The sequence below is a fragment of the Sander vitreus genome, chromosome 9 (assembly GCF_031162955.1).
Source record: "Sander vitreus isolate 19-12246 chromosome 9, sanVit1, whole genome shotgun sequence".
NCBI classification, from domain to species: domain Eukaryota; kingdom Metazoa; phylum Chordata; class Actinopteri; order Perciformes; family Percidae; genus Sander; species Sander vitreus.
In genome coordinates this window covers 6,313,504-6,339,148 of record NC_135863.1, presented here as the reverse complement: position 1 = coordinate 6,339,148, position 25,645 = coordinate 6,313,504, and the positions used below count along the sequence as shown (strand labels likewise).

The following is a 25,645-nucleotide window of genomic DNA, read 5'->3' as shown; positions in this document are numbered from 1 at the left end:
TTTAAAACAAGTTAATGCAACTTAAAACTTGACTAAACAAGATGCAGGTACAGATTTATTCACAATGCATAAACAAAGCATTTCATCCAAATATTTTAGTATTTGTATTTTAAGGCATTATTGCAATACCAATATGACACTGTAAATCATATAGGCTATAGCTACTGTTGCTATAGGATATATTAGAAATCCCACATAATAAGGTGAGGTCAGAGAGATCTCATATCATTACATCCTAGACATTTGAGCAAGCCATGTAGTTATTTCATGTTTTAATCATAATTATAAAAACAGACTTAGCCTAATAAGTGCTGTAAAGTGCATGAAATGTTGTGTTTTTGTTGTTGTAAATTTCCCCAAAACTCACCGGAGATCTCTGTCTGAGGTACCTCTACTAGAGTGAACCCTTTCCCGGTGTAGAACTGCCGCAGGTCGGAGCAGCTTCGGTCCGCCCCGGCCACCGGGCCCGGCGCTGCAGACAGACACAGCAACACACAGAGAAACACCGGGGGACGCATCTTCTGAATTGTAGTCCTTTTCTTTCTTACAGTCAGTCAGAAAATCCTAAAGATTTCTGGTCCGAGTGAATCAAGCAGGAGTTCTTCGAAGTCCCCTGTCTTCAATGTGTTGTTGCTATTTTTTTTTATTTTTTAAAGAGTTTTCAGTCCGTCAGCAGAAGCCGTGTTCCCCGTTCAAACTGCACACGGACAACCTGGCGATAGAAGGAGGCACCCGTGGCGGGCAAGTCCTGCTGGGTGTTTCTGCGGGGGAAGAGAGCTGCGACGCGCGGCTGTAGGTGTCAGGTACACCCCGCTGCTCCTCCTCTTCCAGCGCTGCTGGCTGTGAGCTGCAGAGATGTCAGAGACAAAAGAGAGGAAAGGAGAGATAGAGAGTGTGCAGGTGTCGGTCAGTCAAAGTCGGTGTAGATCCACGCGCAGACTACCCGTTCATGCCGGCTTAAAGGCAACACAAGAGCTAAATCCGTTGTTTAAAATAAGGTTTCAGACAGGAGGAGAACTGTCCTGTAAATCCCTCTTTCCAGGCTTTGGGACAATGAAATGAGTGTTTAAGGGAGTGTGCGGGAGAGAGTGTAGCTGTTCTCTCTCTCTCTCTTTGTGTGTGTGTGTGTGTGTGTGTGTGTGTGTGTGTGTGTGTGTGTGTGTGTGTGTGTGTGTGTGTGTGTGTGTGTGTCTTCTGCTGCAAGGACCAGGGGCTAAACAGCGCCACCTGCAGGTCCTATGGAAGGCGTATAAGAATGAGATTTCAGGGAATACCCATCAAAAAAGGATCATATTTAATCTCATTAATTGTAAAAGGACAAAGGACACCGTGGTTTAATTATTTCTACACACAGTCCTCAAAATGAAGGATTCAAATGATAATAAATCGCAAATTAGTAAAAGTTTGAATTAGAAAAGGGGTTGAATCCTAATATATTGGTATTCTTTGCATGACAAACTAGTTTTCAGCCAGAAATCTGTGTATGAATGTGTGTAAAGCAATTTAAATAGAAAATGAATGGAAGACCTTTCTGATGATTTGCATATAGATAGGCCTACATACATAAAACACATCTTCAATCGTGTATAATTTAAAAGAATGATACAAAGTAGCCTTCTTCACATACGGAAATCATTTCAGCAATAAAAGCAGGCAAATAAAAAAAGTGCAGTGAGTGAAATAGAATAAACTATGATGAAAAGCATTAAATAAACAAATATAATAGATATTCAAACTTAACTGTAGGCACATGACATTAATAAAAGTCTCTTTTAAAAGATTAGTTTTGATACAAAATATGTTTGTCAGGAATTTGGAATGCTAAAGGGATCCTGAGTGAATCATTGTTCTACCACAGTGTTCAGTCGGCCTGCAGCATTAAAACAGCAGTCACATCTTTTACCACAGAAACTTGTAACAATGATATCGAGGACAGGATTTAAGGTTCAAGGGTACATTTTTTTCTGCTAGTAAATATATGAAATGGGAAGAAAAAAGAAAGAAAGAAAAGGAGAAACATTCTGAAAATTAAACCTGACTCAAACAACACACAAAGCAGTAAACACACTATGTATCCCGGCAGGGAAATCAGCGGCTGGTAGGGATTCAGTGCCTTCCTCTGGCTCAATCTGGCTGGGTTGGTGGACGTGACTGATGAGCTGTCAGATGCTCTCCAATCTTCCTACATTTTACATCCTCCCCAACAGCAGTGCCGGGTCCAAAGGCTGGCCTGGAAAGGTCACTGGCAGCCCTGAAATCTGACTCAGATATGCAGTTAAAATTAAATCAAAATGTAGGTGAAATTAAATCCACAAAGGGTTTGATGTGGCAGATGAGTGTGAAGGTAACAGTGTGAGTACTGTTAATGCAACACATGTTAGTCTAAAGGTTAAGACATGTTAATTAATACATGCCGTACATTAAGATTTATTTTTGTATTTGATTAGGACAATGCACATTAATAAGCATTTCTGTAAATGCGCCAGTGTTAGCCAGTCGGCTAATTTTCAACTGTAGTCCTAGTTGCATGCATGTCTTTATGGTGTGAAGAAACCGGAGCACCCTGAGGAAACCCACGCAAGCATGGGGAAAACATGCAAACTCCTCACAGAAAGGGATGGGACAACTTGGGTTTGAACCCAGAACCTTCTTGCTGTGAGGCAGAAGTGCTAACCACTATTTTTTAATGGTGGGTGGGCAACCATGTAATGCTCAATACAGTAAAAACACCACTGTCCTTCACTACACATACTGTACGTGACCAGTTCATGACAAGTCCTATCACCCAGCGCTCCAGACTGGAATATATATTATGTGGCCAAAAGTGTAGACTGTCTGGGCTCTCCCTTTGTTCTAAGTAATGGTACAGCACATTACACTATTTTAATTCAATTCAATTCAATTTTTATTTATAGTATCAAATCATAACTCAAGACACTTTACAGATAGAGTAGGTCTAGACCACACTCTATAATTTATAAAGACCCAACAATTCCAGTAATTCCCCCAAGAGCAAGCATTTAGTGGCGAGGAAAAACTTCCTTTTAGGGAGAAACCTCGAGTGGTGAGGAAAACTTCCTTTTAGGGAGAAACCTCAGACATACCCAGGCTCTTGGTAGGCAGCAGTGTGCTTCCAACTTTGTGGTAATGGTTTGGAGGAAGTTCCTTTTGTGTTTCGACATGACATCAACCCCATTCAACAACCTTGGGATGAACCTGAATGCAAACCAGACCTTATCAGCCAACATCAGTGTTGGACCTCACTAATTCTCTTTTGACTGAATGGAAGAAGAGTGGAGGAGGTTACAACACTGTATTAACACCCATTGCTTTATAATAAGATGCTCAACAATCACATATGGGTGTAATGTTAAGATGTCCAGGGTGCCTGAGAAGCCTAGGGGTTGGGGCACTGACAATGAACAGCAATGTCCCTGATTTGACTCTGAAAAAAATCCCCCCCAGGCCCCTAAAATATAGCGTTAATATACTTTGATCAGAGTTTAGTTTTGACCATGTACTGTACACTCAACCCAATACATTAGCAAAGAATTGCAACAAAAAAAAGCGAAATGTATCCTTCCATTGCAGAACACTCGTCAATAAGACTTTTTCCACAGCAGACATTGTGACTTGTCTTAGTAGGATATGCACAAGTGTTATTGATAAGGTTAGCAATAGCTTTGGTAGATTTAAGTGTCCCAGTGACAGTGAGCCAGCATGCAAAATACCAAACAGAAGCAGCAAAATAGCCTGTGGTACACTCATCTGGTCCTCATCAACCCGTAAAGTCAGGGATTACCACGTGATTGCTCTGCATTTACCTGCCATTTGGTTCAGCTGGTCAATAATCACACACAGGAGAAAAACCATCACTGCAAGGTGTAAAAATTAAGTCAGGTATGAAAGCACAGATCTTCAGTATGTATCACTAACCTAGCACCTTTCTTGTCCATCTTGAATTTAAATTAAATGTCACAACTTTTACTATAAAATTGAGTATCATGGAATTTACCAGAGTTAACAACTGGTACCACTTTGTTGGCTGTTTGAGGACAACTTCCAGGTCAAATACAAAAAGCATTTGTTTTTGGCTGGAACATCTCATTTTAGAACAACAGTTGAGCCACACCTTCATGGCCCAGCTCATTCAAAGAAGAGAAATAAGAGCCCCACTTTTACATAATCCAACACATGCTAAACTCCATGTACACACCTATAGTAACGTCAATTCAAGTGTTAATCCAGCCAATGATTTTATGGCCTTGGCAGGCGAGTGCCATTAGTATTAATGAGTGAATTAAAAGAGACAGGCAGATACCAGCCACCTTAAGCCCTCAGGGAAAAAGTCGTTGTATATCTGTTCACAGAGAGAGAAAGTGATGAACATGTCAAATACCAGTTTTTCTCTCAGACTGTACCTGTCTTCAGATCCAGTGGAAGAATGGCATTTTACTGTTGTGAAGATGTTTTGATGCAGCCAGATTTTGGATGAGAATCACCATAAAATGATAAAAAAAAAAAAAAACATCAATATAATCCACCATGAATTTAAGTAAAAGGCAACTGAGCTCCACGTCAACCAAAAGTGGAAACTGGTTTAAACTGCTATCAGAAAAAAATATCAGGTCATTAATTCATGTAACAATGTGAATACTGTTTGTGGACGAGTACAAGTGTCATCTCAATTTTCTTTCTGGCACCAAGTTTGTGCAGGATTTCAATGTTGGTGCAGGCCACTGAGCCAACAATGTCTAAATGTTGTCAGTTAGGTAACCGGTCTTGTTTGCACAAAGGACAAACTATAAAATCCTGTCGTACTCAGACATAGAAATAACATTCCCTCCAAATCTCTATTGTGTTTTGAACCTCTGAGATTTTTTCTGAAGACATAATATGAGGCTAGTCAAGCCAGGTCAGATAGACACTGGAATTAACCACAGGACTGAACCAGTTTCATCAGCTTAGCACAGTTCTTGATCTCTTTTAAACTCAGTGGCGGCCTCTTGTTTCTTCTATTTTCTCCTCATCTGAACATCCTGCCCTATTTTATCTGATCTTAAATAAGCCCACACACAGTAGAAAGTTGTAATACTTTAATACTCACCATTTGTTTAATCTATTCTCTGTTTGCCATCCTTTGCACCTTGCTCTCCACACACACACTTACACTTTTAATATCATGACATGCACATAGATCTTGGGCTCTGGATTTCCAAGTGCATGCTTGAGATGCATCACAGCGTGAAGGTGTCGGAGAAAAATTATGAAAGACAAGGCAGCTTAGCCTGCTACAACCTGTAATGTTGTAGCAGCAAAGTATGTCTCTGTTATACTTTACATATTTCCTTTCAAGTCTGCAAATCAGAATGGCAGATATTTCCTAACCACCAGATTTGAAACTATTGGCACTCTTGACTCACATGTCAGTCATTCTGTAGTATAGCAGGACTGAACCAAGAAATGATTAATGTTTTCTCAAGACAAAGCATACACTCTTTATGTGTCTATCACAAAGCATACCCACCAACACCTGTTGCATACTGAACATACACCTACAAACGATAAATCATACATGATGAAACTTTAATAGCTTACCTGCCACACTCGATCCAAATCATTTCAGATAAGATCTCTGAGCCATAGTCAAGAAACGCTGACAAAATGGCATGGGAGTGAATGACTGGCTGGCATCCAGGTCAATGTGAACCTGCTTCAACCTGAAAACAGCGTGAAGTTAATGTTGAAGCCAAAGTCAGTTAGTGTAAATGTGAGGGAACAGACAGAGGAGAAGATTGTGACTTCTTACCTAAGCTGTTGGTGTGGCTAAACAAAGTAGATGTTTAGCAGCTAAAGAGCCAGATATTTCCCTCAGGAGTTGGTGTAGACCGAGCAGAGAGAATATTGGACTTACATGCATTAGGTGGACAGAAACAAGACTACAAATGAATGTTGCTCTGTATATGCTGAATGTGTAAAGAGGCAACTTTGCTAACTTAAAAGGGGATAATATGACTGCTTGTAGCTTGTTTCAGCTGTCCCTAAGTGGCAAAAAAACCCTGTTATTTCAAGTTTACCAGAAATAATTATTGGTTTAGAGCACTGAAGAGAGGATTGGGATAATATGGGTGTGTTAAGGTGAGTTAGATGATTCAATGCTCTCCTTTCACAAGAAATTAACTGATGTTAAAGTGCCCGTCAGCAAGACATGTAATCCTTGATTGCTTCAGCAGAACTGCTCTATGTTGGCATCGTAGACTGTGAATAAGGAGGCTGCCAAGTGAAGTTGATCAGCTTTCAGGGTTTAATGAGTCCTAAACACCCAATCCACATTTAGACTAGTGCCACACCACTGCCATAGATTAAAGGATCTTTCACACACTGTCGTGGAAACTGAAACATCTGTTCTTGTCTAGTGCAGATGAGAGTTGGAAATCAAATACCCGAAAACACAGTATTCAAATCAAGCAAGCAAGAGCCACCAGTGTCATGCAGGTATGGCTGACAAGAAGCAACCTCTTCTCAGCTCTTACTTTGAAATAACACACTAACTGCTGACAAAAGCAAGATGCAAATGATCCCACCAAAGAGGTCATTACATCCTTTCTTTGGTCAGGACTTTTTCTTATCTTAGGACTCTTTTCTTATCCTATATCCACCTATCAATTCAACTCTTACACACACATCTTGTTATGGGAAGATAAGTCATTCATCTCTCAGAACCCTCTCACACAAGAAAGAGGCCTCAACCTCCCTTCCAGGCTAAATACTTTTATAATGACCTTTCTTGTACTCAGTTTCAAAACAACCTAACACACTGTTATTCATTTTATGGTGGATAAATGAGACATATATTCATATTAGCAAAAATATGATTATAACAGGAATTTCCCTAACGACACCCAAAAGCTTTAGAAAACAATGGATCGCAGCCGGGTTGGTTCAGTGGGTAGAGCAGGCGCACATATACTGAGAGGTTTATGCCTCGACGCAGAGGTCCAGGGTTTTAATCCGACCTGTGACTATTTCCTGCATGTCTTCCCTCTCTCTCTCCCCTTTCTCACCTAGCTGTCCTGTCAAATTAAAGGTGGAAAAGCCCCAAAAAATTGATCTTTTACTTTGTACATTCACAATCAAATATCTCAGGGATAAGAGAGGCTAAAGATCCAATGTTGGTCAGTAAAGCTTATTCTAGATGGTGTGACTTACTGCTGAAAGGGACAAGAGCGTGTTCTTCAGTCTTAGGTTGTTATTCAGACACATAACTTGAACTAGAACTTGATTTGGGCAAATCAGAAAGAAAAAAAACATGGACCCCTTTCCAGATAAATATACCCAGATTTACAAATAAATGCTTACCAGTGCAGGTCATACATTTCCTCATTTAACCTTTGTAGCTGGTATAAATCAATTCTAAATGTTGTTTTTATGTCAATAATGTGGTAGGTGTGCTTCCTGGGTGATCACCACATGGCTCTCAGTACCTAGTAAGCCTCTGGTCATGTTTTTATAGGTAAAACGTAAAACAGCTATTGAACCATGTGGAACTGCAACGTGTTCACATGGAGTAATCTGATATAATGTGTGTCTCGAAGGTTGCAAACGCTGATGAGGATAGGAGCATAAATAGGATTTAAAATGATCAAAGCTCTGATTTCATTAGTGCTGGCACAGAGGAAGGATACTATTCATCAGAGCAACAACCTCACCAGCTTGTTGAAACAACATCTTGCAAATCTCCTGTCTCGCTCCTGCTCCCTGTCATGAACTCTGATTCATCCTAGTTTTATCTTCTTTGCCTCTCATTCTGCCTGCTGCCTGCCTTTTCTGTCTATGTGTTCTTACTTTATGTTCAGGGATCTGCAGAGTATACTGGCCCTTGAAGTGCGTCAGACATTTGCTTCCAGGTAAGGATGCAATCGTACAGTACAACATAGTAAAATTGAGTCCCTGCATTTAACCCATCCTAAGCATTAGGAGCAGTGGACAGCTACATATAGCACCCGGGGAGCAACTTGGGGTTCAGTGTCTTGCACAACTTCTTGTGGCCGGAAAAGCCTGGAATCGAACCGCCTATGTTGTGGTTAAGGGGTGACCCCGCTCAACATCTAATCCACAGCCACCCCAATAAATCGAAGCAGCACATTGCAGCATCCAGGAAAAACACACCTTTCCCATGAATGAAGAGAACATTATAATGGATAAAAAGAAAGTTGCATAAATATCTTGAAACAACATTCTTAGACTGAAACAGAATATATGGGTGGGACTGGATTGTGCCAACATCAGGATGAGTAATGTGAGCACTCCACCTTTTCGCAGTCTTTCTCATTCATGCTCTCTCTCTCTCTCTCTCTCTCTCTCTCTCTCTCTCTCTCTCTCTCTCTCTCTCTCTCCCTATGTGTCTTCCTCTCTGTGGCAATATGCATTCAATGATGTCTTTATTTCACATCATCCCCTGGCAGTTTCCTGAGCCAACCAAGTGATCTGTGCCAACTTCCTCACCATGCCAATCCAATCACAGTAATCTCTCAAAGGGCCAGAGGCCAAAGAGCTGCAGCTGCATTCCCATATATATACACACAAGGCTCTGATGGCCCCAAATTACTATCTGTTTAAACCCATTTTAGACACCCAGACATGGTGGTTACTCTGACAGTAAAATACACCGCTAAACAAAAACAACCCAAACCCATGTTTCTAAATGAAGTCTTTATTTTATGTTAAGATAAATGACAAATATCTGCAGTATGAAAGTGTTACAATTACAGCTCAAAATTTCGAATTTTAACCACATTGCAAACTCTGTACGCAAGTAGCCATGTGTACACAGAGGACCACCACTCTGTGTCATATTTTATTTTCTATCATAGACATTTCAATTAAAGAAGTTTTCAAATTATCATTCTTATTATTTACAAATCGTGTTTGCTATTTTACACTTTTTGTGTCCGACCTGTTTGTGGCTCCCACATGCATCTTACATTTGGACTGTTACACAATATATAAAAGACAAAGTACAAACTGTATTTGAAAACTGTTTATTACTGAGGATATTAATCTGCAGATTAATGACACAACAGAGTAGCAGGACACCATGGATTACAGTAGGTCTCTTTACATTTCACATGAGTTGTCACTGGTTAAGTTGAATAAATTAGCACAGTAGTTTTAAGAGTGTGGGGAGAGAAACCATACTGCTGTAGCTAACTGGTTGTTTGTTGCATCCTAGTGTTCCTGCATACTGCTACAACAACATTAGAATTTCTACACACAAAGAGCTGTTAAACCTTGATAAAGTACAGTTAATGATTTTGTTTGACAATGACACACAGCACAGCTCCCTCCATAGCACACCAGTGTGCCTCAACACACATGCTGAGAACCATTATGTCAACACAGTACAAGAGGAACAACAGAAAGTCACTTCTATGCTGATGTGAAAAACATTGCTCGGTATCATATACAAATATGCACTAACAAGAGTCCCATGTCACTTACTGCAAATATATCTCATTTAAACCTGTGATCCACAGATACAGTAGCAATTAGTGGCTTACAGTTCATCTTCACTTTCCGGACGATAACATTTGAACTATTACCCAAGAGAGCTTTTATGTTTTCAAGTTTATACGTTCATAAAATGTATATATATATATATATTTTTTTTCCAGTCCAAAATTGCTGTCAATTGCCCACTCTTTTATATATCCACGTATCTGTATCTGCACGGGTGTGTGTTGGTGTTTTGTTTATGGAGGCCGCCTAGCAAGAGCTGTGAAAGAAGAAGGGGTGGGCTCCAATCCAAATTCTCATCTGATTTGGGTATAACGTTTAAATAGTAATCAAATAATAGCACACTTGTTTGACATTGAATTATGTTGTGAAAGCAACCTGCCAGCTAACATGGTATTTGGGCTCGCTGCCCAGATAACTCACACACATTGGCTTGTAATGGTATTTGTCTAGTCATCTCACATTCCTTATTTAATAAACTGTCTCAGGTGATGACAGTAGATACATTTATGAGGGAATTTTCAAAAGACTATATGGGACAAAATGATGAGGAGAAAGTCAGTCAAAATCTGACAGAAATGCACACAGTGTCCTTCAGCTGGTTCATTTGCTTCATTTTGAATGTATTAATCAGTATTCCAGTTGTCTGTCCTGCTGTAGTTTGGGGGGTTGAGACTCAACAGAGAGCCGGGAGGACTTGATAGTCTTAATTAACATGAATTACATTTAATTCACGTTTGGGCACAGCTGTACTCTGATCACTCTCTTATACTCCATCTCTTGTCTTCACTGGATACAGAGACAAGCTGATAACACGTGTATCAGACTCAGAAAAAGCCTTAAATATATAATATGTATTTTGTTGGATGTCTTAAATATTATCTCACTATTGCAGTTTTCATTAATACATTATGGAGACCAGCCACTGTGACACTTTTTGTGTGTGTTTACATATGACAACGAGATGTTCAATTATTCATTGTTCTGGCAGGAGGTTGTGTCTTTTTGCTCTTACATACAGGCCATATTTAGTCTGTCCTTGTATTAGGTGCTTTTTATTGTTTAGGATATTCTTATTTTTACTCAGTGCTTTCTGTCAAGATGGCTGTGGCAGTTTACAAGTGAAATTGAAGTTAAAATGGAAGCTGTTACATCCCTTTCTGTAGTACTTTTACAACTCTGCACACTGTACATCTTGAGAAGAAAATAGTCTTAACTCAGTTTTTCCACAACTACCAAGACCATAAAAGGTATTATATGTGTAGAAATGGACTGGAAACTACCAGAGGACACAGTTTCTTGGGAGAGATCTCAACTATTAAAGAGTCATTTCTGGAGGAATTAAACATTTGAGCAAGTGTTACACAGTTGAAACTCCCAGCATACAGTACTTGCTGCAGAAATAAAATAAATCACCCAGCTTGCATGACTAAAAAGAGCATGATTCTGTGAAAGAAAAGTGCCGAATGGGCTTCAGTCCACACAGATTTACAGGCCAAACTGTCAAATTCTCCATTATGCTGTGTGGCCATCTGTAAATGGTAAAAAAGTATTGCGTAATTGGTTGTTTTGCATATCAGTGCTGAGTTCTCTTCAACATTAATACGTCCTCACAAGTGTGCCCTCACTGTGAGCATACTGCTGCTATACAGTGAAGACCTTCAGCTTGAACTATAGCTGTCATGGATCTCAGTCTCCATGGGGGATACATAATGTAAAGGTCAAACCAAACAAAACACTGCTTAACATCCAAGTCAATCTCTTCTTTTCTGTATTAATCTCTATTTACACATCAAGCCACTGTTATCTATAGAAATTCTTCATATAAATATATAATATATATATTTGTATTTACATCTCTCTTCAAAAAAGTCAGTAGTGCTGTGCAATCTATCCTATCAGAGTTAAATACGCATAACCAAACACATGTAGAGGTCAGTACAGGTAACATTAAAATGCATACTGTGCACCTGCAACTGTGATGAACCGACAGATTGTCCCACCCGAAACATAAACCGATCAGAGTGGTTTGACCTGTGCTTACAGAAACTCCAAATAATCAACTTCACCACAAAACCTTTGTGGTTGTCTCTCAGTCTTTTTGTCTCTGTCATAGCGTCTCTCTGTGATCAGCGGTGTTCCCACGGCGACAGCAGTAGGAGCAGCATGGTCGCCAGGGTCAAAGGTTCAACAGACAGCGTGTGGGCTGAGCCTTGAACAGCCACCTGACAGAATATGCAATGAGATGCAACATTATATGACAGGAAAGAGTAAAGGAAGAAGAGAATGAGTATGATAATGAGTATGAGCGGAGGAAAAGCTACCTGTGGAGGTGAGAGGTGATGAGGAGGGACGAGGTGGCGACGAGGAGGAGGAGGAGGAGCAATGTCCTTTGTCACTGGACTACGACCGCTGGATGTATCACCTGTCTCATCGCCTGAGAACGACAAAAGCAAATATATAGCATACAGTACATGACAGTATAGGTGCATACCCTATATATGTGGTTCTGTATCAAAGAGCCCTATCAGATGAGCTTCAGTTCCCCTTTATCAACACATGCTGTCCTGTTCCAAATGTGTTAATTAGAATAGATTTTTAACTGGATGTTGTTATCAAGTTCTCCCCCTGGTACTGTAGGTTTGGTTTTGATCAAGTTTGCATTCATACTGCTCCCACAGCTGGACATTTCAGCCATTTATTTATAATTCTTTGCTATCGATTTCAACTTTTCTGCTCACTTGCCAACTGGTTTTCACACACGCTCAATCACAGCATGTGGTGTTAATGTGTTACAACTGACTCAGATTGATTAGAAATGTGTCCTATGCTGTTAGCTCACCATAGCTGGTAGTTTATTGGTTGGTTATTCTAAAGATGAGAAGTATTTAATGTTACGATCATATAGTAGCCTATGTACATATTCTTAATGATTTTATTTTGTATTCTTAATCTGGCCCAGTGTAATGTATCTACTTTTTCCACTTGCTTTTATTATTGTTGGTCTTTTAATTTCATTGGCCTATGTGAAGCACTGTAAAGCTTGATTTCTAATTGCTCTACATACAAATACCTTTTATCCAAAGTAAATTATGTATTATATTACACTGCAATCTTAGACATGGGAAATACAGTAATTCATTAATATAGTTTTACAAGCAACATTCAACTTACTTTAAGTGTCTAACAAGACCAACTAAATGAACCCAAACACAGCAGGCCTTCGCAATCATTTTGAAAAATCTAGTTTTTAAAAATATCTCCATAAATAAACAAGTCCATAAATTAACAGTCTGAGTAAAGATTTGTGGAAGTGATTTCTGGTTCTGTTTTTAGTCTCATGATAAATCTTGCAATATTTATGGTTGTTTTTGTTGTTGTTTAGACCTGAAAGATTTATGGATTTCACCCCACCCACCCAGAGCTTCGCACAAATGTGAATACTGTTACACAGACACAGACACAGACACACACACACACACACGCACACACACACACACACACACACACACACACACACACACACACACACACACACACACACACACAAAGAGTGTGAAGTGTTGCTTCATTAAATGGGGATATGGCCGGACTTAACCAGCTGCTTTAAGGCTGTCATTTGCATGTGTGTGTATGTGTGTGTGTGTGTGTTTGTGTGTGTGCATGCGTGCCTGTGTGTGTGTGTGCGTGTGTGTTGGCAGTACTCCAGCACCTCGTTGGAAGAACTTTGGTAAATGAGTGGATTAGGACAGGAGGGAAACAGACTGTGCTGGCGGCTAAACGCACACGCATGCATGCAAATGCGCGCACACACACACACACACACACACACACACACACACACACACACACACACACACACACACACACACACACACACACACACACACACACACATATATATATATATATATATATAATATAATAATATATATATATAATATATACAGTATCAGCCCGAGACATTCTCATACTCACCTGCGCTGTCACAAAAAACACCCAGTCACAACATACTCTTTCCTGGCACACACACACACACACACACACACACACACACACACACACACACACACACACACACACACACACCTGCTTGGGTGGAAATCTGATTCTGTCTATTACAATACACATTGTCCTGCAGTACAATAGACAAAGAGCCTCTTTCAGTTGCTGAGGAATGAGGTGAGTTGTTAATGTTCACACACTCACACAATTATATCTCATAATAATACAGACATGAAGAGAGCAGGAAAACACCCATATAAATATACACACACACACACACACACACACACACACACACACACACACACACACACAAACACACACACACACACACACACATAAAATGTTATGAAATCAAAACACAGACATAGACACTCTCCTACAAAAAAAATCTGCCTCAGAGATGCATGATGTGTTTTTGTTTTTGAGTGTCTGTGTTGATGATTTGGTCACAGAAGAACGCTGTGTGCTGTCTTGACGAATAGCTGCATGGAGCAATATGGGACCCTGCGCTCATGGCTGTGCAATTATGTACAGTGTGTGTGTGTGTGTGTGTGTGTGTGTGTGTGTGTGTGTGTGTGTGTGTGGTGTCTGTTTTGTGTCCATCTGTTCCTATCAGAACTGAAACCCTTTTGTCACCATCTGGTTTGAACCTGTTTAGTGAACAGAACTGCGTCATATTTTATTTTCCACCATAACAAGTGTAGTGTAATAAATTGATATTCCAATTTTAGCACAATATCTGTTATTTTTGTCATTATAGCACTTTCAGAAGAAATTGGAATTATTCCAAAAACAGGACATCCTTTGCTCCAGGAAGCTGGTTTAGATGAAAAAATGGCAAGTTGATTTGTTTTGTCCCTTAATTACCCCAAAAGCAACATCAGAAAATGCTGACCATTTCCATTACAGTAATAGTTTACACTGAATAGTGTGAGCAAGGAGAGGGAGTTAAAATCACATTTGAAGGTAAATTAGGTAGCAAAATGATGCAGGCTTGATATGGAAAGGTATAACCCACATTTTGAAATGGGTAACAAAACAGATATATTTAAGATAGGAAGTGCCACGCCAAGGAAGAGCGCTCCCTCCAAGCCAGCGCAGAGAGGTTTTACCTGTGTATGACGCTTTACATGTGAGAAGCTGGAGGTAACAAATATTTGACATTTTAACTTAATAAATGACTGATTGATTATAAAAAAAAAAATGTGATTCCAGCACTACAGTAATCCAAAGTACGATACGGTTAATAATTTGACTGAATGTCTCAAATCAGTGTTATTCAAACTTGAAAGCCTGAAAGGCTGCTTTGCATGTGCGCATGCTTGTGTCTTTGTGTGTGTTCTGAAAGCGGGTGGCAACATTCGGTCTCCTCCTGCATTCCCTTCGGCATGTTGTCTCTTAGCAACAATCCTGATCACATGTGGCAGATTGGCTACAAATACGTGCACACAAATGTGCACACACAGGCAAACACACCGCCAGAGATGAGTGATGCACGAAATCGCTGGTCATACTCATGAGGTAGTTTAACCTTTGCTAGAATGAGTAATGAGCAAGTGTGTTTGTGTGTGATAATAAGAATGCAGGAGTGACATTTGGAGGATCAGTCACTGAGTTGCAATGGCAGATTGCAGATCAGCCAAAAGTTTCAGCCTTCTTCATTGACATCCAGCACATGAACAGCTTACACCTCCATTCATGCCCAGTTTGCATCCGCAGAAGAGCTGACAGTTTACAAGGAAAGACAAAAATGGTTACTATGTATTGGAGGCTGAAGAGGAGAGTGACAGTGATCCACCATTTATCATCCATCTCCTATCTAAGCAAACAAATGTGTCCTCTTCACCGTTGACTTGTACTTTAGATACTTTTTCCAAAATACTACGATAAAAAACGGAATTGGATTCAAGTGAAGCATTCACCCAGGGGTGACAGTAAGGGTTGAAAGCAGGTGGAGCAGGACTAGAAATCAGAGCTGTGGTGACCCACAGGAAACTCAGTGCATCTCTCTCTCTCTCTCTCTCTCTCTCTCTCTCTCTCTCTCACACACACATACAGTAACACACAAACACAGCATTCTAAATATGTCTTAAAAGAGAAATATGTCTCGTTGCAAAAAGGACATCGTCAATTATAGAAAGTTCATAATTGTATGTCTATGATGTAGTGTGGAAGAAAAAAAATCAGTAAAACACTGAATTCAGTCACAAAATGTCATATAAATACCATTTATGCAGACATAATCTCTCTTTCTTAGATATCAGGCTTGTTTCTTAAGCAATTATCTTTTCTCAGCCAAGAACATTTTCAAGTCCCATAATAAAGCTAAAATATAATATAATAATAATAATAATAATAATAATAATATATTGGTTAAAGTTAGGGATGCACCGATCCGACTTTTTCAGTCCCGATACCGATGCCTGGGCTTTGTGTATCTGTCGATACCCGATACCGATCCGATACCGTTGCTGAATTAATAATAAACTGTACACCTTCCACCTTGTACCTTCCTTCCACCATGTGGAAGAGACTAAAGGCACCAGACTTTCCTAACTAAACATTACATTCCTAACTAAGACAAAATAACATAGATGTAATGTATTGAATTCTTATTTGTTATTTAAAAAACAATTGTGCATTCAAATCGAAAATATAATGTAATCAAACTTCTTAAAATTAATTTAAATAAATAACAATAATGGGCCTTTATATAGGTTTATAATGGCTTATTCTACTGTCAGGAGTACATAGAATATCACAAAAACATTTTAATGTCATCATGTTTACTAAAAGCTTTGATTACTAAAGGGTTTGCTTGGTTCATCAACATTATACAATAACGTTATATGAACGTTATATAAACTCAAATTGAATGAATACACATACAAACAACTTTAACATTGTTTCCCTTTCAAAACAAAATAGTTGTAAGCTAGTTGTATAAACACTACCTTGGCCACAGGTAAGTTATGTTGTAGTGTGGTTGTAGTGGGCGACTGAAAGTAGCTCCGCTGTCAGCCTCCTTTGCTGTTTGAATAATGTTTGTAGGTCGGCGGACGTATTTCACTGAGGCAAGGCATCTTAAATCCAGTGTTTTAATCATTGCTCTGAACCCGTCTTTCTCAACGGTCTGTAGTGGGACCGTAGTTGGATTGCGTTCATAATGTTGCTCCGCTGAATGCTTGAAGTCACATGTCTTTCACGTTAGCACTGTAACGTTAGCACGGTAACGTTAGCACGGCCGAGTAACGTTAGAGCGACGGGCAACAACAGTGGCTACATTATATCCTCTCTTGAGCATACGTTGTTCTGGTGTATCTCCGGTCTTTCTTCATCCTTTAACTTTCTTCTCTGTTCTTGAATGTGCAGTAGTGACCGGAGCCTCTCCCAGCTTAACAGACTGTTATGCTACCTGGCTAGCTAGCAGCTATAATGTTACCCAGCTACATTTGTAAATGTAAAATTATTAGTGTTAGAAACTGTTTAAGTCACAAATTGTTATGTGCTATGGTATTTTAATTTTAATTACATTTTTCCGATCCCCGATCCAGCTATTTTGTCAATATCGGGGCCGATATCCGATCTTAATATCAGATCGGTGCACCCCTAGTTAAAGTAGCAAATGTGTACAGTACTTTTTGACTATATTAACTATTGATCATTGAAAAGAACAATTTCAGCTGATTTAATAAGTGACTAAAACTTTGATTTGGATAATTAAATAAATAAATAAATAAATAATTGTTCATCCATGTAAAATATAAATGACAGTAAGCTGTTGTTGATAAAAAGCAGCATGTCTAAACATTTCTTTTTTTAAATACACATTTCAAATACATGGTTCCATATGACCATCCAGCCAAAACCGCCACCTGCACCTGTGGTGCGTTAATCCACTGTGATGTTCAGACTTTAGCATCCCTCCCTGACCTGTAACAAGCATCCCAAATCTCAGCAATGCTGTGTTTAATTCTCTTACATGATTTCATGCATTCCTGCAGTCTGCACGCTGAAACAAAACCCGGCTGACAACACAGCATCCTTCTAATAACAGCAGACAATAACCTATTGTGTGTGTGTGTGTGTGTGCGCTGTATGTGTGTGTACATAAACACTGTGTGTCACAGAAACCTGTTAGTTATGCTTTGATCAGGCTGGTGTGTGTGTAAAGCAGAACTGAATCAATGCATTTAAATGTATAAAACAAGGAAGTCTTGTCTTGCATCAGAAGGTAACCTTCGGTAGTTTACATACGTGTGTGTGTGTGTGTGTGTGTGTGTGTGCGTGCGTGCGTGCGTGCGTGCGTGCGTGCGTGCGTGCGTGTGTGTATGTGTGTGCGTGCGTGTGTGTGTTTATGTTCGATATACAGTACAAATGTGTGCTTGTGCATGTGGATGGAGTGATGAAAGGATGTCGGGGATGCATCTAATGAGTGAAAGTTGAAAAGTGAACTGACAGCAAAGGTGAACTGGCAGCATCAAGGTGAATGAGTGAATATATGTGTGTGTGTGTGTGTGTGTGTGTGTGTGTGTGTTGATGATGTTTGATATGAGATGCCTGTGGTGTATTGTTCAGAACTGTCAATTCAGGCCCCAATTATGCTCAATCTTGTCCATTCTCAATTTGTATGTATACAACATACATTCATTCTCTCTCTCTCTCTCTCTCTCTCTCTCTCTCTCTCTCTCTCTTGCACACACACACACACACACACACACACACACACACACACACACACACACACACATGATGTGAGGTGACCTTGGAAAGCGTCTGGATAGCTGGTGTGTGTGTAGGAGTGTAAATGTATCCCGAGCATTTCTAGCTGAATCAGTAATGAGCATTTCATTACTTCAGCCTCAGGGAGGATATATATATATACACACACACACACACACACACACACACACACACACACAGAGCAGGAAGAGCAAGTACTTTTCAGAATCAAATTATAAATTGATACTGTATTGTATCTCTTAATTTTCTTCACTGCTTTCATCTTGTTATTTGGACTTAAAAAAGAGTATTGTTAAATTGGCCTGCAAGTCAACTTACTTATTAAGACAAGAATCTATAGACACTAAAATCAGCAAAGGTGTCCCTGGTGGGTAATTTGCCACAATGTTTTCAAGCATTTAATACTTGTTTACACTGTAATATCCTGAGTGATAGTTATGTTCGTTATCTCAAAAAGAAGGGATGAGAACTTTTAGCAGCTCTAAGCATTCTATGCTATAACTTATTTCGAAGGGATTACTCAGAGAAGTCAATCAGTGTTAAAATGTACATAAAATAGCGCTTGTTGGGTTTTACTTTGACAGGCTCTTTGGTCTTAGCTTCCAACTGGTCGTCCAAAGAAGCATTGTGTTTCTATTACTCTAATCCTAAACGTCTACAGCCATGCAAGCGTGTTGTAAGTGGCACAGCGGTGCTTTGAGCTAAATGTTAACAAGCTGACGTTAAGCAGATACTGTATGTTTACCATCTTAATGATCTTAGTTTGGCGTGTTAGCATGCTTACATTTGCTAGCTATCAATAAGACACAAAAGTACAGCAGAGGCTGATGGAAATGTCACTTTTGCTGGTATTTAGGCATGAAACAAAGTAGTGGACACATTGAAATGAAAAGTTATAAGATAGCCAAAGTGATTAAAATTTCCATTTAAACCCATCTGACAGTTCTGTCTGGACTAAAGTGTGGAGTAGCCGACCTTGCTATCCCTTGCACCTCGCGGCTTGCATGGTTAAAAATGATTTGATGTTGCAAACTCATTTTAAGCATCACCTCATGTCCGTAATTTTTTACTTTGGGTTGATAGAAAAACAGGCATGTGGTGATGCAATATTTATCATAAATTGATCAATCAATACACCTGAAATATGAAAGTACCGCTCTAATAAACCTGACTGATGTATTCATTTTTTAATTATAATTTAAACTAGGGCTGTCAGCATTAACGTGTTAATCGCGATGCGATAAAGGACCGAGCATAACGCGTTAATTTTTTTTAATCGCATTAATCGCATGCCGGCATTTATTAATTTATTTTACACTTCACTCGGCTTTGCGTCGTGCCTAACAGGCTACTATTTTGACCCTTTGCTGCACCGTTACTTATCATCAAGCTGCCACTTCCTCGTAACACATCCTGCTGCTGCAGGCTGCAGGCATGATGGAGAGAGACAGCAGCAATAACTCTGAATGGAGCTTTTTATTTTCTAAAACTCCCGGACGAGCCGTCCGGGAGTTAGAGTCGAAAGGCATACGCACGTTGTGTAAAGCCGAATTAAAATATCACCGAAGCACGTCAAGCATGAGCTACCACCTACGGAGCTAAGCATATAGTTCAGTTAACGTGATGCTACCCGCTAGCATGCTACTCACTCAGGCAAAGCAGTATTTTGGAGAGTGCTACTTGGCGACCTGTGGATGAAACCAAATCCCAAAAACTTACTACAGCTCTTGCGAAACCGGTGGCAACTAACTGCAGACCTGTCAGCATCGTAGAGGACTCAGGTCTTAAAGACGTACTATGGTTGGCATGTTCTGACCCGTCTTATACACTGCAGCAGCCCCACAGCAGCCTGTACGACACGGAGAAAGCAGCCAAACTGGAACTGCTGCAAGGTGCTGCAAACGCTGTCTCATTAACCGGTGATCACTGGACGTCAGTGAGTAATCAAAATGATTTAGGAGTTACTAAACACTATATTGACTCTGGTAAGGATAGGGCTTTTTAGTTTTTTAGTTAGGTACTTGGAGGAATTGTGCAATAATGACAGATTCACACATTTTTCTTTTGTTTACAGTAAATAAATAATCTTAAAATCAAGTTGATAAAGTCACTTTCTTTGCATTCAGTTGATTCCCAATCAAGATCCACTGGTAAGAATTGCTTTCCATTGTTAATATGTACTTAAAAACTGTTCTGAAATGCAAAATAATAGAATTTTAATCATGTGATAAAATATGCGATTAATCGCGATTAACTATAGAAATTCAGTGATTAATCGCGATTAAAAAAAATAATCGTTTGACAGCCCTGATTTAAACTGAAGATTGTATGAATGTTACTAAAAGGTATGTTTGCTTGTTGTGTAGTTTTGTAATGGAGTGAAAGACTCACTTCATAATCAAGTTAATCCACTGGCTAATAACCCAAAAACTTGTATTTATTGACAGATTGTGGCCAACAGCCTGGTCAGATTATCTAGTTTGCATCCAAGTCACCTGTTCCTCTGGTCCCAAATTAAATGTGCGGTAACATAGTCTGAAATAGATCTCCAGGAAAGGTTAATGGCTATTGCTTGTTTTCAAATGACTATAATAACAGTTAACGGTTTGACTTGCAGCGAAGCATCTTCCCAAGGTCACACTCACCGAGGTTAAGCAGAGCCGCCAGTGGAATCATAAAACCTTTGGAGTAAACACGTCGAAAAAAAAAAAAAAAGAGCTGAATACTGCAGCGTGAATGCAGCGAGGGACAGTGATTGGAGGTGGATGAAAGCATGAACTCGGCAGAGGGATTGGTTGAAGGTTGCACATCAACACAGACCAGTGGGGGTGTTGTCTGATATGTGTGTGGCATGTGAATGCTCATTTGAATACGTGAGGAGTGAAGCTGGAGGTGCAGAGAGAGAAAGCGAGACAAAGCAAGGACTTCTTTCAAAAATTCACGTACTGGAATAACAGCATCCCTTCACAGAGGATTTATAAACAGATGATGTCTAATAAGATGAACAAACTTACTCAGGTGTAGAGGGAAATACAGAAACAGGCAAACAGACAGGTTGATAGACAGGCAGGCAGGGAGGGAGGGATAGAACAGGACATGACAGCCAATATAGGAGATGCTTTAAAGAGGATTAGGGTATGGTGATAGCTTGACTTCACCGAGTCATGCTCATGGTTGTTCAGTAGATATTCTCCAAAGTGCAGCATTTAATCAGTTCTTGTATATCTCTTGGGGTGAGTTGAACAAAAGAGAGGGCCTTAAGTCACTTTGAATGAAGGAGACAGTGAGAGAACGTGAATGTGTAATTATTTAATGAGCCGCATCTCCTGCCCTGAGGATTTATCATCATACTGCTTATTAACACACACACACACACACACACACACACACACACACACACACACACACACACACACACACACACACACACACACACACACACCACCAGCGATGAGTGATGATGTATCCCTTGATTTCTGTATGTGTGTGTGTGTGTGTGTGTGTGTGTTTATGTGGGTGTATGTGTGTGTACCAGCCCTAGTCAATATATATATATATATATAGTCAATATACCACAAGCTAGGGCCAAAAAAAAACAACAACAGAAGAAACGAGGACAGTTAAAGAGCAGCAATTAAAACAGGAGAGCAGCCAGATTATTAATAACACAGAAATTGTAATAATACATGAGATTGGTACACATTTAATTTATGTTAAATTCATTTGCTTTTCTAAATGGATTTTGGTGGAATCATAATTGCTGCCTAGATTACCTTTACTGGCAACCATGGATTCAGGACCAGACAACAGTCAGGGGAAGCAGGTTGGAGAATATATTTTATGTTATATTTTTGTTATTCTTAACAAAGAAATTTCCATCCATCCATCCATCCATCCATCCATCCATACATCCATACATCTATACATACATACATAAATACATACATACATACATCCATATATCCATCCATCCATCCATCCATCCATCCATACATCCATCCATATATCCATCCATCCATCCATCCGTAATCTTTTTTCATGGGGGGCTGAAGTTGATCTTAGCTGACATTGGGTGAGAGGCAGAGTAGGCTGCACCCTGGACAGATCGCCAGGCAATCACAAGGCTGAAAAAACAGAGACAGACAACCATTCACGCTCACATGCACACCAAAGGGCAATTTAGAGTCAACAAATAACCTAAACTGCATGTCTTCGGACTGTTGGAGGAAGCCGGAGAATATAAAGAAAACCCCCCGCTAACACGTGAAGAACATGCAAACTCCACATAAAAGGGCCAAGCCCAAGCCAACCCTCTTTTGCTGTGAGGCGACAGTGCTAACAACTGCACCACCCTGCCGCCCCTCTTAAAAAACAGGTAACGATTATTTACTTAATTAAAAAAATTGAAGGCTATGTCAATTCCTAAAGCAGCTTGGCACTGTTGTTTTTTAGCAAACATTACTCAAACAAGAGTAAGTAGTGTATTTGTTGGACACTATTTTCAGCCGTAGTGTGCTCAAAAGTTTGTGGGCCTGACTCAAAATATAAACTACAGTGTGGATGTTCAGCTTTGTCAAAGAAACATGTCATAGCAGTGTAGCTCATTCATGTGTTCTAATTTTGACAACAATGGAGGGAGAAGGCAGGGAGAAATAAGCAGTACCGGTAAGTACGATCAATTTATTGTTGGTTTTGGTCTTCTAATGAGATTTGTTGACAATAAGAAAATTGTAAGAAAATAAGAAAAATATAGAATATCTCCACACTTCTAGTTCCAATGTGTAGGAATTTCTCCCATCTAGCGTTGAGATCATATATCGCAATCAACTCTCTCTCACCACGCAGCCTTCACGCTTCAAAAAGCCGGTCTCTTGCTCTTTTCAATATCCTTTTTCTTTTTCTGGGCGAAGAAGAAGACTCCTGTTCCTGAAATTTGGATTTTGAATACGTGTGGTCCTCCATGTTTCCTTCTTCAAACTTGCCGGGAAGCTACGATACCCATTAGCAGCATTAGCAGCACCTGTGAGTTTATCATGTGACAGCGAAAACGCGAAAGGCGGAGCAGTATGTCCTGTATGTCCCTTACTGGCTAACATATTTCAAGATGGCGCATGAATATGGAGCGTCTACCCCAGTTCACGAGAATGCAAATGTAAAATTTCAAGCCAAAAGGAATACTTGGAATTGATGGTGGTGGTAAATATTTATGAAAAAGGACAAGTTTGTGAACGGGCAACACATATTTTGATAATGAACAACTAAACACGTTACACACTGGACCTTTAAGGAAAGGGAAAGATAATAGTTTTGGTTAGATATTGAAAAATAACCTGTCTCACATTGTGCTTCAAATCAGCCCTATATTCAGTATTGACATATATCTGTTCAATATACAATAAACCTTTATGCGTTTTGTTCGTACTGCATATTCCTCATTAGTTGTTTATACGTATAATATACATATACGTGTAATTCTAAAGAAAGAAGGCTGCTCTATTGAAATCTTGTGAAAACAAAGCATGATAGGAAGAACATGCTTCAGTCTGGATTTGCGGAGTAAAGCTGCTGTATCGGTGGGATACTGACTGCATTCATAGCATGATTTCACATTCATGTTCACCCTCATGTTCTCCAGTGCATGCATGTACAAAAAGAAAGCAGTTTCATTTCATAGCACTGATCAAACCGATCCACAGGCTCTCTCAGGGAACTTTTATAGTCACGGGTGCAGATTAGGAGCCTCGCCAGGGTTTTTATTGTTCTTTCTGGCTCCCTTTAGAGAGATGCTTATGAATGCAGATCAAACTGTCCTCAGGCAGAGTGGTAACATGTTAAACACTGGACTCTCCCTTTAAGATGAAATGTATTCTAAAGGCTTTGTGAATGTGGCCCCAGGGAAGTGGGGGAGAGGCCAGAGGATCAAGGCAGAGATGATGGTGGAAAGATACATGGAGGCAAGCCAATAAATAGAAAATGGTTCAGCAATGTACAGTATCCAGTTGTATGTCCATTATTTAGTGCATGATGATGATAAGAATCAAATACTGACAGCATTTTAACTGCAAATAAAACTACGCTTTAACCAGATTCTGAAAATGTTACTTGGCCAAGCGAGATGGCACAAAATCTGCCATCCCTCCTATCTCTCCATTTCAGTCTCTCTCTCTCCCTCCCTCCCTCCCTCTCTCTCTTTTTCTCTTTCTTTATTGTCATTAAATAAGGCCCCATGGGAGGACGGACCACCTGGTAACCATGGTTACAGGGACTGAGTGCCCCTCCAAGTACACATTCACACATACTCTTACATAAAAACATACACAAACACACACACACACACACACACACACACACACACACACACACACACACACACACACACACACACACACACACACACACACACACACACACACACACACACATGTACATCCTCTACTTGGTAAAGATACGTTTCTGAATATATATATTATGAGTGAAACCTGCTTAAAATGTGTTTATCCATGTTTTTTTTGCAGAATGGAGTTAATCTGCTTCTTTCTGGGGTTTTTTGGACAACATGAAACTGTAAGACATACAGCATAGTCATAGTGGGAATGTTGTAGCTTCAAACAGATGTGTTATATTTAAAATAAGGTTTCTTTTAAGGGAAAAGGATCGGTGCTTTCCAGACTTTCCAGACATAAGTGGTTGTAACATGACTCATGGACACCTGGAGGCTTTGGTATCCCCATCTCTGCATCAACCACCACCGTCCCAGTTTAAAGCACATCAATTATAATGACACAGCATTTCATTTGTTACACAGATAAGAAGAGGAGAGAAAAGAAGAGAAGAGAAGCTGTGATTACATTTACATTATTGACATTTTAGGACCTAGATATGTCTGGGGGAACAGAGAGATCGGAGAAGGGCCAGTTGAAGAAGGGATTGTGCTGGTTTGAGGAGAGAAAATCAATCGGTTTAATCTTGGTGAATTCACTGGGAGGGGAGGATGAGCATGAGGAATGACTAAACGAAGAATAGTAATAGAAGAATAACTGTAACAGACTGTGTTTGATGGCATCTGTGAGATACATTTGTGTGATTTCTCATCATGGTAAAACAGATAATAATAATAATAATGATAATAATAACAATAATACATAGCTAATAAAATTAAGTATAAAAGGTGTATCTAATTGCTGACAGTAACACAGAACTCCATAGCAACTTTAGAATGAATTAGCATCACCCTTTTAATGCCTAGACCTTGGGTGTCTATGGGCATGTATCTTCTTCTATTCACAAACCGCATAGTGAATAAAATATACTCTTTTGCATGTAAATAACCTTTAGTATAACATTGGTTTTAAAAAAATGACTACAATGTAAGAGAAAA

At 39.6% G+C, this 25,645-nt stretch overlaps 2 protein-coding genes across 4 annotated transcripts in view; both read right to left on the bottom strand.

Annotated features, from left to right (window-relative positions):
• Positions 1 to 785, bottom strand: part of gpc1a (glypican 1a) — a 38,823-nt gene extending 38,038 nt beyond the window's left edge. The window contains exon 1 of the mRNA XM_078258465.1: positions 368 to 785. Coding sequence (XP_078114591.1) covers positions 368 to 518 — 151 coding nt within the window. The 5' untranslated portion in view covers positions 519 to 785. The remainder of the gene's footprint in view (positions 1 to 367) is intronic.
• Positions 786 to 9,036: 8,251 nt separating this feature from the next.
• Positions 9,037 to 25,645, bottom strand: part of LOC144523130 (glypican-5-like) — a 53,716-nt gene continuing 37,107 nt past the window's right edge. For all 3 annotated transcript variants that reach the window (XM_078258463.1, XM_078258464.1, XM_078258462.1), the window contains 2 exons: positions 11,841 to 11,953; positions 9,037 to 11,741 (listed from right to left, as the gene is read on the bottom strand). In XM_078258463.1, coding sequence (XP_078114589.1) covers positions 11,646 to 11,741; positions 11,841 to 11,953 — 209 coding nt within the window. In that variant the 3' untranslated portion in view covers positions 9,037 to 11,645. The remainder of the gene's footprint in view (positions 11,742 to 11,840; positions 11,954 to 25,645) is intronic.